This window comes from Solea solea, chromosome 14 (assembly GCF_958295425.1).
Source record: "Solea solea chromosome 14, fSolSol10.1, whole genome shotgun sequence".
Classification (NCBI taxonomy): domain Eukaryota; kingdom Metazoa; phylum Chordata; class Actinopteri; order Pleuronectiformes; family Soleidae; genus Solea; species Solea solea.
In genome coordinates, this window is record NC_081147.1 from 1,007,447 (window position 1) to 1,021,713 (window position 14,267).

General features: G+C 41.1%; 1 protein-coding gene across 4 annotated transcripts in view; it reads right to left on the minus strand.

Annotated features, from left to right (window-relative positions):
- The window catches only part of LOC131472439 (protocadherin-1-like), a 160,123-nt gene that overhangs the window by 59,242 nt on the left and 86,614 nt on the right, over positions 1 to 14,267 (minus strand). For 3 of the 4 annotated variants that reach the window (XM_058649616.1, XM_058649618.1, XM_058649619.1), the window contains exon 4: positions 13,563 to 13,782. In XM_058649616.1, coding sequence (XP_058505599.1) covers positions 13,563 to 13,782 — 220 coding nt within the window. Of the gene's footprint in view, positions 1 to 13,552; positions 13,783 to 14,267 lie in introns of all 4 variants that reach the window. The other variant, XM_058649620.1, reaches the window with a different exon arrangement.

Genomic DNA, 14,267 nt, shown 5'->3' on the forward strand with positions numbered 1-14,267 from the left:
CAGTCCGGTTCACACACACACACACACACACACACACACACACACAGCACTGATCAGCTCATATAAACAGACCTGGAAAAATAAATCCACCTCTCGCTCGCTCGCGCTCCCAGGGGACGAGCGAGGACGTCCAAAAGATGCCGCCTGTTACTACAAAGCTGCTCCACACACACACACACACACACTAACACACACACTAACACACACAAACACACACTAACACACACAAACACACAAACCAGGGAGAGGGAGCGACGTTTCCACAGGGAGGATTCACCTCTCCTCTCGCTCCATACTCGCCTTTTATCTACTGGTTAATGAAGAGCAGACACACACTCACACACACACACACACACACACACACAAACACACACACATCCCGAGGACGGCAGTTTCATCAGACCGTCTCTCAGCGAGTGTCCCACTTCAAAAAAACTGCGAACCAGTGCTTACATCACTGTGTAATGCCATGCTACTGTGTGTGTGTGTGTGCGTGTGTGTGTGTTTGTGCGTGTGTGTTGTTCAGTACAGAAACACTTTGAACGCTGAGTCTCTTCCCTCAGCATGAAGCGGTGTAACACTACAGGCTCTAATGAGTGTGTGCTTGTACAGGGGGAAAAGTGTGTGTGGGTGTGTGTGTGTGTGTGTGTGCGTGTGTGTGTGACACACGCATGAAGCATCGCCGTGATTAGCGAGCTAATGGAGCTTTCGCAGAGTCAGCAGTTGCCAAAAACAGGAAGTGCAGCCGTACGTGTGTGTTGATGCTGCAACTCAACAATGGTCGTAGAAAGTGGAACACGGAGCGCCAACAAACCCTCATTAGGGATCTCTAGAAACCTCTCTAGGTGTCAGGAAACGACTTCAAGGAATCATGGAAGGGTGCCAAGTAAGGGCAGCACCTCCTACAGGACTAACCTGAACCCTCAGAGATCACTGAGACCTGCTAACTTAGACCAGGAACCTACCAACCTGCTGAAGAACGTCCGTTTTTAAAACTTAAAGGAACCTTCCTCCTCTCTGAAGAACTGTCACACTTCTTTATTTTGCTCAGCGCCTCCGACTACTGTCTCAAATCTTTGGGCAAAACATGAAATGTCATGTTTGGAAGCTTTTCAGCTTCTCAGAGGCTCCTCGGAGGCCTGCAGAGTTCTGAAGGACTCCTTAAAACCTGTTAAATTCATCTGAAATGTCTAAAACGTCTCATCAAATCTCTGCAAACTGCTCGAGGTGTCGGGAAACTTCTTCAAGGAATCATGGTAGTGTGCCAAGCAAGGACAGCACCTCCTACAGGACTCATCTGCCTCTCAGAGATCACTGAGACCTGCCAACTTAGACCATGAACCTGAACATGACATGCCATGTTTGGGAGTTGCTCAGCTTCTCAGAGGCTCCTCAAAGTTCTAAAGTACTCCTTTAAACCTGTTGAATTCATCTGAAATGTCTCATCAGAGCGCTTGAATCAGCTCTAGGTGTCAGGAAACTTCTTCAAGGAATCATGGACGCACGCCAAGTAAGATCACAGGAACCAAGAACCCGTCTTTGGAAACTCTCAAAGAAACATTCAGAATCCTTTCAGGATGTTTAGAAACTACCAATTTAACTAAACTAAATGATGTTTTGACTTTTGGACACTGTACAAACCCTGAAACCAGTGAGTCCAACAACCTCCGGCTTGTTTCACTTTCCAGAAACAATAAAGCCTCTTGGTAGCAGAACCTTCTCAGAATTCCCTGTATGAGAGTAAATTACATTTGTTAAGTTCTGAAGCACTTCTGAAACCTGGTAAATTGATTTTTTCACTGCCAGGAACATCTCAAACGTCCTCAGAGGCCGTTTCTTCCTGTCTTTCATACAGTGATACCTCACTGCATGAAGTGGATTATCGAAAACCACTTTGGTTAAACATTTGGGGAATTCATCAGAGTTATTGACGTACTCACTGAAGCCTCACATCTCCTCAAAAACTCCACCAAACCTCTTGAGGAACATCTGCGGTGACTCCTGGATCCTGTTTCCTGAACACTGTAAGACTCACCGAACACATTTACGAACCCTAAAACCTGCAGCTCCCGCTTGTTTCGTTCTCCCTGACTGCTGAAGCTTCTCAGTAGCAGGACCTGGCGAGTGTCAGTACACCCTGAACGACTGTAAATTACACCCATAACTCACCTCCTGACCTGCGGTGCTTCCTTAAAGACCCACGCAAGGTCCACAGCCTCCCCGGAACCTGTTAGAGGCTCCTTGGAGGCCTGTAAGGTTTTAAAGTCCTCCCTAAAACCCTAATAAAGTTCTTCTTTCACTGACAGTAACATCTCAAGTTTCCTTTGTGGCCTTTCCGTGCCTCCTTCTAAACAGTGACGCCTCCCCAGAAACAAATGAAACCTCTTAAATTAATCTTTAGTCACAAGGCTCCACAAACTATTTGGGTAACTCCTTGGAGATGTCGATTAGCTGGCCTCAAAAACACAATCTCACTGTGAAACCTTCTGAGGAACATCCACAGCGACTCCTCGCCACGTCCGAACCGTCTTGGGAATGTCCTTATCTCAACAAACCACGGGAACTTCCCAGAAACCTCCCACTCACCCGACCCTGAAACCTCTTCCTGGATCGTCCTCCAGGACCCTGCGGATTGGTAAAACTTTAACTCGACTCCTCAAAGTCTCCGTCAAACCATCTCCTCCGCCTCCTGCGGAACCGTCTGGAACCCCCTCAGAGAACTCTCTCTGTGGCCTTTGACACTCGCTCGGGTGTTTTTCTGATCACAGTTTCGTCTCCCAGCGCTTTGTTAATGTGGAACATGAAGCTTTTTATTTTTCTGGGAGCAGCTGAACATCGAGTGCTGCCGGAAACATTTTAATCCTCGGACGAAAAAAAAAAAAAAAGATGAGATTTGAGAAAACAACCGAAAATAGTGCGCGTGAGAGAGTTTCCAGATTACACACTTCTGTCCTGGGAGTTTCTGACTGGAGGAGGAAGCACTGGCCCTCATCATCACCCGCTGCAGAGAGGAAGAGGAGAAGGAAAACGAGAGGATGATGGAGGAGGAGTGGGAGGAGGAGGGATCCCCGAGGATGAGTGAGGAGTCAGAGAGCAGAGGCCTCTTGTAAGAGAGCAAAACGGGAGGAGGAGGAGGAGACAGATGGAAGCGAGAACACGTGACCTCCTCTGTGTCTACCTACTGCTATCAAGACCTCCTTTTTTAATTTCTTCATCTCTCTTTTAATTGTTTCAATCTCTCAAACTCAAGCATCTCATTAAAATTTTAATGCTGCCACGTTTAAAACGCTTCTCCTCAAACGCCACAAAAAGTTGAGCCGGGCTCAATCACGTGTTGTTTAATGGGTTCAATCGACGCCCAAAGGTTTCACCACTAAAATCGACAATTAGTTCAGTGATACATTAAACGTCTGGATCTTTATCTCACTGGGAGACGAACTTTACAACAGGAAACTGAAGTTTGTAAAGCACTCACTCTCCCACACCAAACCCCAGAGAGAAAATCGGTGATTTTAGCTTGTGGGGACACAGGAGCTGCTGGTCCTCTGCTGCCTCATGTGGTCACTTTGTGTCACTGAGGTCAATCTAAACAAAGGCTTTAAAAAGCCGAATTTAAATAATGAGACATTAGAACTTAACTTAACCCTCGTCACAGGTATGCACTGTACGCTAGTTCTGATTATGCAGAATGTTAAACTCTACATTCACACCTAACACCGCTGTGTTATGCTAATTAAAGGCACAGTCCAAACATTACTTTTAATGGCTGTTGTGTGCTCAGCTTTTACTCTTTAAATTTATTCTGCATTTTCTGTTCTCCTGCATATCATAACGTCGCAGACTTGAATTCTAATTCAATCCTTCACTCGGAGAAAAAGTCCAAACTAAGTCTATATGCGGTTACTCTGCGCCGGGTTTTTGTCTTTGATGAGTTGCTCATGCAAACACAAGCACAAGCAACAGCAGCTGTGTGTAAACGCACATTTATTTTTGGACGGAGGCGAGAATATCGAACGCAGAGCATTTTTCCCCAAACACCACAGCATTTGGAGCTAATTGGTAGCCCCGGTGCCTATAGACGCCTCGTTAAAAAGACACGGAAATACCCCGACGTTAGAACACAAAGAAAAACAAAACAATGATACAGAGCAGTTTAATTACCATAAAAACTCACACCAGGCACTGCAGTACTTCAGAGTGTATCTATGTTTCTACTTTAAAGAACAAACTTTAAATGTGAATTTAAAGTTCTGAAAGAAAAGCGCTTCATTTACGCGACATAAATCACATTTGTTTATTTGTTCGGTTTTTCCGATTTATAATTTTCTTTTGTGAACATTTTAGTCCAAACAAAGCAATTAAAGTTATTAAAATAACTCTATATCATGATATTCCATTATGACATTGCAATAAAGACATTATAATGAGAGATATTTCTAAGAATTTCAAAATAAAAGGATCTGTGGAGACACGGATATAGAATTCATATCTAGTTGAAAAATATAGTTTAAATTTGAATTGTTTTATTTGTTATAATTTTTGGACGGGTCTCAGAGCATTTAATTTGGCCACTAGGGGGAGAGATATTTCTCAGAATTTCAAAATAAAGGTATCTGTGTTGATATGTAACAAGATGTAGTTCACAATAAAAGAAATGTTATGCTAAATGACTCAGAAATAATTCTGTCATTACTTGATATTAAGTGGCGGGCCACATAGAATCAACTGTAGGGCCAAATGAGGCCCAGGGGCCACGTGTTTGAGACCTCTGTTAGGTAAAAAAAATAAATTTCTGTGATTATCCATTGACATTTAATAAATAAAATGTGTAAAACACAGGTTTGGATGATGTTTTTGCTCAGAAACATCATTCGTCAGGATTTCTTTATACGCCGACGACACCCTGATGTTTATATATCATATATATATCACTAACCCTTACCATCGCAATAAAAACTTTATAATGATCGATATTTCTCCAAATTTCAAAAGATATATAGTTCCCAATAAAAAGTATTCATGATGCTAAATGACTCTAAAAACATATAGAAATAACTTGGGCCACATGGAATTAACTGGAGGGCCAAATGAGGCCCACGGGTCACGAGTTTGAGACCTCTGTTAGGTAAAATAGCTTAATTTTCTGTGTTTATCTGTTGACATTAAATCAATAAAATGTGTAAAAAATGGGAAACAATGATGCATTTGCTCAGAAACATGATTGGTCAGGATTTCTTTATACGCTGACGACACCCTGACGTTTGTTTTCACCGGAGTTTAGCGGGAAACGTCTCTGAGGACACGCGTGACGCCAGTCAACATACGTGTAAATGTGTAAATTTAGCATCGGAGCAGTTGTTTTGTTTTTTAAAATCAGCTGGAGACTGAGAGACAACAATCGCTGTCAGTGATGTGTGTGTGTGTGTGTGTTTGTGCCGCGATTATTTCAGTGATCTCACAGACTGATGCAATCAGGAGATAAAGAGGCTGAGTGCGCGTGTGTGTGTGTGTGTAGCCAAATACAGTGTGTTTGCATGTGGTTTCATCTAGGGAGATGAGTGCGTCCCTCCCTCCCTCCCTCCCTCCCTCACTCTCGACACACACACTCTTCATAAATCAGCTTGTTATCCTGAAACCATCAGTGTCAGGCAGCAGCTCTCTCTCCCTCCATCTCTATCTCTCACTCACTCACTCATTCACTCACTCACTCAAATCCCACAAACTCCACCCTCTCTCTCGCTCTCTCCCTTCCCTCCGTCTATCTGTCCATCACAGACAGGAAGTGGGATGCATTAGCAGGAGCGAGGACGCGCTGATGGAGTTAACGTCCATTATCTGACCATTTACAGGGAGCGGGAGCGGGGATGAAAGAGGGATGATGAAGAAGAGGAGGAGGAGGAGGAGTGATAGAGATCTCACCACATGAGAACCAGACCACAGTCTCAGCGAAAACCATGTGTTCATCCATGTTTGTGTAAATGTAACGTAAAGCAAACGTAAAGATTTGCTTTCAGGGTCCATTCTCAAGCTTTTCCTGTCACTTTGTATCAATATATACAAATTAAAACGCGTGATTTCAAAAACAAATCAATGATCAATACAGCCAGTGAACTCAAACTGCACCCCCAAAGGCAGCTGCTGGAACTGCACAAAACCCAGGGCTCACAAACACGTGATGACCGGCGGTTTCCAATAGAAAGCCACATAATAATAAAGTGCAGCAGTTTTATTCACTTCAGGGAATAAAAGAGCCAAAGATAACAAACAAAAACTTCTCTTCATAAACCCTCGTTTTACCTCCGGAGAAGAAAACAGGAAATAAATGAGAATAAAACACTTAACTTAAAACCAGGAGAAAAGAAAAGTGAAAAGAAACGCTACTGCTGCCGCTACAGCGAGTATTATTTACCTTCAATAAACAAGAAGGAAGCCAAACCTAAAATTATATAAATTATAACAATAAGCCATTTTTGTATTCTAGTAAAGTTGGATTGCAAATAAAAGTGTTTATTTTAATATGTGGCAATATAAAGTTCACAATAAAACATGCATGATGCAAAATGAGTCCATGAGGGCCACATGAAATCCACTGGAGGGCTGCGTGTGGCCGGCGGACCTCTGCTTTACAACATGAACATCTTTAAGTAATGTTTAATACTAAATAATTGACTTGTTGTAACGCGCTGCACTCCTTTAACCACTGTTATTGGATCTATTAATATGACTTATTTATTGCTTTTTAATGTTTCATTTGCACACAGCAATATAATATATATATATATATATATATATATATATATATATATATGTAACAATATTATATTTTAAATGGAAACACTATTTAAATTCCTCTGTGTGTCATGTACTTTTAGATTTTAAGGTTATTTTTAACATTAAATGTTGTCGTTTCAGTCGCATACATTCTGTGATTGGGTGAAATGTCAGTGGGCGGAGCAACAGACCAAAACATACAGAGTTTAAATGTGAATAAACTGTGTGTTCCATCATCGTCTCTTCGTCACAATAAATCACCTTTAAAGTACTGACATTTCACATGAATCAATCACCCGTAAATAAACTGCTTTTATTTTGTCGATCAGGACATTTTAATGTCCTCTCAAATGTCTCCGTCTCGCTCTGTAAATGTCAACCTCATCAGATCAAAGACGGCGTCCATAAAGAGGACTTTTGTTGAAATGTCACGAGTCATGAAACTCAGACATGACGCGGCACTTTTATTCTTATTTGTTTTTATTATAATGTCATGTAAGTAGAACAACATCTGCACTGAAGCCTGGATTACATCCAGATTATACGAGTGTATGTGGATTATAATCCGTCCACCAGGTGGGACGGCAGAACCGGTCACATGCTTTTACTTAAGTGCACTTTAGTTCTCCTGAAAACACTTAACAGCGACACAGGAATAAATGCAGAATAAAAAGACAGTAAAATATATTTTATGTCTAAATAAAGGATAATTTTTCATTTATTGCAAATTGTGAAGTATAAAAAAAAGAACTCAAAATGTGTTTATTATGGTGAATTTTCATTATCTCAAAAATCTTTCATAAATGTATGTAAATAACCACGTGAGAAATACAGTCCAGCGTGTCAACATACAGTCCTAGTGATTTATTTTAATGTGTCACAAGACGGAGCCTGCGTTTTCTTTCTCTGATTCAATATTTTCATATTTTTACTTAAAAATGTTTGTTTGTCCCTCACAAAAATGTCAAATAAAGGGATTACGATTTATTTTAGACGCATTTTAAGAGTTAAAGAATGAGAAGGTGCATAATTGCGATAAAAATATAGTGTAATTGTCTCTTTTTTGGAAAAACGACATAATTCTGGAACAATTTTGGTAACTTTGAAAAAGACGAGTGAATCATCTGCATAGAGGATAACAATTATGATCCAAACGGTGGGAAAATGAGTGAAAACTGACCTTTTTAAACACTGAACATGCAGCAGAACGTTAAATTCTTCTTCTAATTATTATTTCAATAACGTCTGGCTAGCACAACACTGCCCCCTACAGTTTAAAGTCTGAAATCACTTTATTTTAGTTGTGGTTCAGTCAGAACAGTCAGAACATTTCAGTTTGAAAGTCGCAGCAAAAACAAGTTTGAGCCGCGTGACGTGTTTGTTCAGATTCTCGCTGACAAACGACGTGTTGTGATTGGAGCCGCAGATACGCGCGACTGCTGCGGGGAAACCGAGTGTGTGAGTGTGCGTCTGCGGACGCTCCTCTTCATCACTCTGTCTGACGCACAGATCTGCTGATCGATCGTCTGCAGCAGCAGAGGAGAAACTCCAGGAAACGGCCAAAACAGGCCACTTACAAACAGGCCACTCAGCTGACTCACGACTTTAATATAAGAGAAAAAAAAACAATCTCGTTAAGAGACACATGTGCTGCTTCATTATCGTCTGTTTAACCAGTTAATGATGAACCACAGTTATGGTTAAATGTGTTTAATGAGGAAGGAAAAAAGAGAAATAAGAGAAAAGCTCAATGTGGACTAAAAGTGATGAAAATGGACGCGGCACGGAGAAGACGTCGTCACTTTCTTACGATGTTATTATACGGTGCTCAGATGTGAGTGAGTTTAATTCAGTCATGTGACGAATTTACGTAACAATCTGACGTATCTATACATTTATATCACAGTGACAGGAGATGAATGTGTACGATAGAAAAGTCACGATTAAAAAACATGGTTTAACGTGACGGTATCCACATCAGAACAGATCATGTTGCTAGTTTTACGTTTAAGTGTCAAAGTTACAGTTTATGCGTTATGCTTTACATGTTATGGTTATTACTGTTACACATAACAACGTGTTACGCTACGGTTCCGCGTTAGCCTTACGTGTTATGTGTTACACACTGCGGTTAAGCATTACGTTTACATTTGACATGTTACGGTTACGTGTTACGCTTATGTGTTACGCGTTACAGTTTACGTTTTACGCGTTACGGTTACATGTTGCGTGTTACAGTTACGTGTTACAGTTACGCATTACCGTTTAAGTTTTACGTGTTACGCTTATGTGTTACGCATTACCGTTTACGGTTTACGCGTTACGGTTACATGTTGCGTGTTACAGTTACGTGTTACAGTTACGCATTACCGTTTAAGTTTTACGTGTTACGCTTATGTGTTACGCATTACCGTTTACGGTTTACGCGTTACGGTTACGTGTTACGTGTTACGTGTTACAGTTACGTGTTACGTGTTACAGTTATGCATTACCGTTCATGTTTTACGCGCTACAGTTACGTGTTACGCTTATGTGTTACGCATTACCGTTTACGTTTTACGCGTTGCGGTTACATGTTATGTGTTACGCATTCCGGTTCCGTGTTGTGTTTTACATGTTACGGTTCTGTGTTACTGTTCACGTCTTACGGTTATGCATTATATTTTTTACATGTTGTGTTTCACGTGTGACATATTGTGGTTTATATGTTATGGTTACACATAATGGCGTTATTTATTTACATTTCCTTATAGTGTAACAAAGGGTAAAGGTCACTATACACATGCTGGGGAAATCTCCTCTTTTTTGAATGAAAGATAACGTATTCATGAATATTACATGATTACAAGTCTTTAAGTGTGATTGATCTTTAGTGAATGAAACAATGTTTTACTTGTTCAGCCACAAAAGATTCAATCTGGTGTTTCCAGGTTGATCGTCGACCGAGGATTACGGTGACAAAAACATGCTGAATCATCAACTGCGTGTGATGTAATGTTCTCCTTCCTCCTCTGGTGTATTGTCTTTCCCTGCTGTAGCAATAAAGGTTCCATGTTTTGAATCCGACTCGGAGAGTAAAGTGTATCTGTGGTGGTGCTGTGTTAATCCTCACAGGAGCAGCTGTAATCTGTTGACCTCTCTGTTAGCGTGTGTACACACACACACACACACACACACCCGCAGCTAAAACATGTTTGACCATCAAAGTGGAAGATTGTACGACACTACTATTCTCACACACACACACACACGCACAAAATAACCCTGACCTCATTCCACTGTGTATGTGAAGGTACAGCCACTCACACACACACTCTCTCTCTCTCTCTCACACACACACACACACACTGGGTGGCAGTAGCCTGTGGGCGTGCGAGCAGCTGTGAATAATTGTGTTTACAGACGGCACACGTACGACCTGTGGGCCGAGCGAGGGGGAGAGAGAGGGAGAGAGAGAGAGAGTTGGTCGTCTCACCCTCATAAAAAAGACAGCAATGACATTTAAACTGAATCTCTCTCTCCCTCTCTCTCTCTCTCTTTTTATATTTTCTCCACTTTCAACTTTTTTTAATTCGCTGGTTTTAATTGGCACAAGTGAAAACGAGGCGTTAACAGCCAAAGCAGAACAATGAGTGGCGGCGGCGGCGGCGTTAGTATTCATCTTATAAAAATAAAAAAAACAAAGACGTGTGTGTGTCTAATTAATCATTTGGCAGCAGAGAGTGCGTAAACGGAGAAGTTTATTTAGACTAAAAAGGGAAAATTAGCTGTAAAAGTGGAAACAATAAACGCCAACAGCTGCCGAGTCACGATCAAATCTCCGCGTTTTCGAAGGAGGCGTAAAACAAAACGGCGAGTAAATGACCGGTGAAGAACGCGGGAGCGCGTCCAACAGGCCCATCATGTTCCACACACACTCACAGTCTCATTATTTACCAGGTGATATTTTAATATCGCCTCATTTGGAAGTTAGTTTGCATTTTAGGACTAAATGGTCCAAATTCAGCCTTTTTTTGGATCTTTTTCAGGCCAAACGTATAAATTCAGACACACTATAATCTGCATATGTATATATATTAGCATATTACACAGAGAACTGCAGTTATTTGGTCAAACAGGCTATATTGTAATATTCTCTAACTTACAAATTACACCCTATAATCTGTATATATATATATGTATATATATACATATATGTGTATATATGTATATATATACATATATGTGTATATATATACATATATGTGTATATATATATATACACATATATGTATATATATGTATATATATATATATATATATATACACATATGTGTATATATATATATATACATATATATATATATACACACATATATACCTATGATAATATAATAACACACTCACATGTCACTGAAATGGATGAGAAACGCAGTTAAAAACAGAAAACTGCACCGGTTTGGTGCAAAGCGGCAACGATTAGCATTTGTGCCACTTCACACCGCTAACAGCCGCGCTAGCAGTTTTGTCACGGTTGTTGTTTTCCAGAAGAATCTCAGCAGAACGACGACAACAACAACAGATTACACTTCACGCCAAACTGGATTAAAAAAAAGGTGATACAGTGTGAGTAGTATGTTAGCAGATTCTGCTACAGCTAACAGGCCACTGCTATGCCAATTAGCTGCAGCTAACCAGCTATAAAACTGCTAAGTTTTCATGCTTCCTCTTTGAAATGGGAAGATTTAAACAAAATAAGCCACGGTTAGCTTCCATGTTGTCGTGTCATGATGCTAATGGGATAAACTGGGCGTCAAACGTGCAAATAGGAAAAGAAAGTGACTAAATTTGCTTCTCACACTGTGGTGATGTACAGCTAACGGGCTAAACTAACAACACTCCCAAGCTCTGTTCAGGCATCACATTAGTAAGTAAGAATAAATGCACAAACTAACACCACACATGTGTGCGGTTTTATCTTCCCCACTTCCTGTCTGTCTGCTCTTAATCACACCGGCTAAACTCCGTGAGCACAGAAACACACTTTCTCCACAGCTTCAGACACAAACACAGTCTGCTCTCGTTAATATTGTTCACACGTTTAAGTTTTTTCTTTTCTTTTTTAGAGACTTTAAATGAAAACAAATCACATTAGCAACATGCTAAGACATTTAAACATGAGCACAAAGTGTGGTGTGTGTGTGTGAGAGAGAGAGAGTCAGATGGATGTGCATGTTAACGTAGCATCATTAGCATCTCATCACCCCTTCATATCTGCTACGAGGCCACAGCTAAGCAGCTACCGCTCCCCGCAGCCTGTTAGCATAACAAATGAGCTCCATGCTGCTCTCCTGTCCGTGACAAACAGGCAACGCACAGATTGTGTAATATATCAGCGCTCTTACATAATGACCGGCTGACAACAACAAAATAAATAAATAAATAAACCAGCTGAGGACGCAGCCAGGAAATGTATTGTGTTAGCGTTAGCCTCCCTGTGAGGATCTATAAGTGGAGCTGATGGAAGGGCGGAGGCGCCGTGTGATTTACATAATTGGGATGTTAATTCGGTAAAGCCGCGGGAGTTGATTATGTTGCATATTGATTGTCTTTGCGGCCGCCGTGAGGTCGCACACCTCTTTAACAAAAGGTGTGTACACACACGCGCGCGCACATGCATGCACGCGCACACACGGCGCCGGGGATTGTGGGAATCTGATTTTAAAAAAGTACGAGGTTAACGTTTGTGCTAACGTGACGAGTTCTGACGCAGAGCTGCAAAAAGTGTGAGTCATGAAGAGTGTGTGTGTGTGTGTGTGGATGGTAGGACTGGGCTATATATGGATAGACTGTTACACTGATAATCATCATATTTATTAGATGAAAAAAATACATTGAATTGACAATAATATTTAAAAAAGTCACTTCTTTCATTTTAAATGTAATTATTTATGGTTTGGAAAAATGTGACCACATTTTTAGTCGATATGGTCATTTGTAACAATGAAATTGTGTTTTTTAGCTGTATAATCTGATTTCATACGGCTATGTAATCTGAACACATCCTCGAGAATAACCTGATTGTGTCCACTGAAAAAAAAAAAATCAGAAAATGTGCACTACAATAGTTGGATGACAAAAATTTACATAATCTGATTAAAAGCACTGAATTAATCTGATGATGTAAAGAAAAATAATCTGATACTGAAGTAGACAGATTTTAATTTGGTAATCCGAATACATTCACTATAATAATCTGATTGTGCCCACTGAAATAATCTGATAAAGTGAACAAAAGTAACTTCATTAGATACACTCATATAATCAGATTAGACCCACAAAACAGTCTGATTGCACCTGCAGGAATCTGACTTTAACTTCCTCAGTAATCTGATTTCATCCAGCCAGGTAATCTTAATACATTGACTAGAATAATCTGATTGTGTCCACTGAAATAATCTGATTATGTATACTAAAGTAACATAATTAGACACACTAAACACAATCTCCTTAAAACCCTTGTTTTTGTTAACATAGTCAGATTAATTCAGTTAAGTAATGTGATTTTTAACTCCCTCAGTAATCTGATTTCATCCAGTAAAAGTAATCAGATTACACCCAGTGAAGTGAAGTGATTGTTTGTTTCATTGGTAATAATAAGTGTATATTTTAAGATCCTGTAATAGAGATTATAGACAGTAGATTATATTTGTGTCTACATTGTTTGTCCTCATATGGCCCAGCCCTATTCCATGGACGGATGGATGGTGAAAAGAGGAGAAGAGGGAGGGGGAAACTCCACCTGGTCTTACCGTTCTCCGGGTGCTCCATCTCGCCGATGCTGCCGTCGGGCGTGGTGCGTTCGTAGTGATCCTCGGGCAGAGCCAGCGGCCCGATCCGAGGCCCCGACGATGACTTGGAGCTGGGGGTCTCCGACTCCTCCAGGCCGCTGTCGTAGTAGCTGTGCTGGGACGCGTCCTGCAGGTCCTGGGCCTGGTTGGCCGTGGAGAAGGTCACTCGGCGGTGAGGGAGCTGAGACACAGAGACGAAGAAGAAGAAGAAAGATTAGTCAGTGAAGATTCAAGTTGTAAACCTTCTCTTCTGATGCTGCGCTCACGCCGGATGCGGTGCCCCGCCTGACGCCACGTACTCGCCAGCGCCCGGAAACCCGCAAATGTTAAATGTGACAGTCAGACGCAATGGGCACGAAAGACGTGCTCGGTGCAAACACAGCATTAGGCTAACTTCCCCCAGAGTGCAGTAGCGTGTGTTTCACCAGAGAGGGCAGTATACACCAGAGGTTTCAGGGCTTACTTCCTCTTTAAAGAAGTCCTTTAGAGACTTAAGGAGTCATTTTTGAGATTCTGTCTTTGATTCTGCAGCTCGCTCGGCTCTCCCCTGATTCCATCTGCATTCCTTCTCCAGGGTTCTCATTCATCCACAAATAAACAAACAAACAAAACAATCAATCCTGCAAATGTCCACCATTTACAAGTGTCTCGTATACGTTTTTTGTG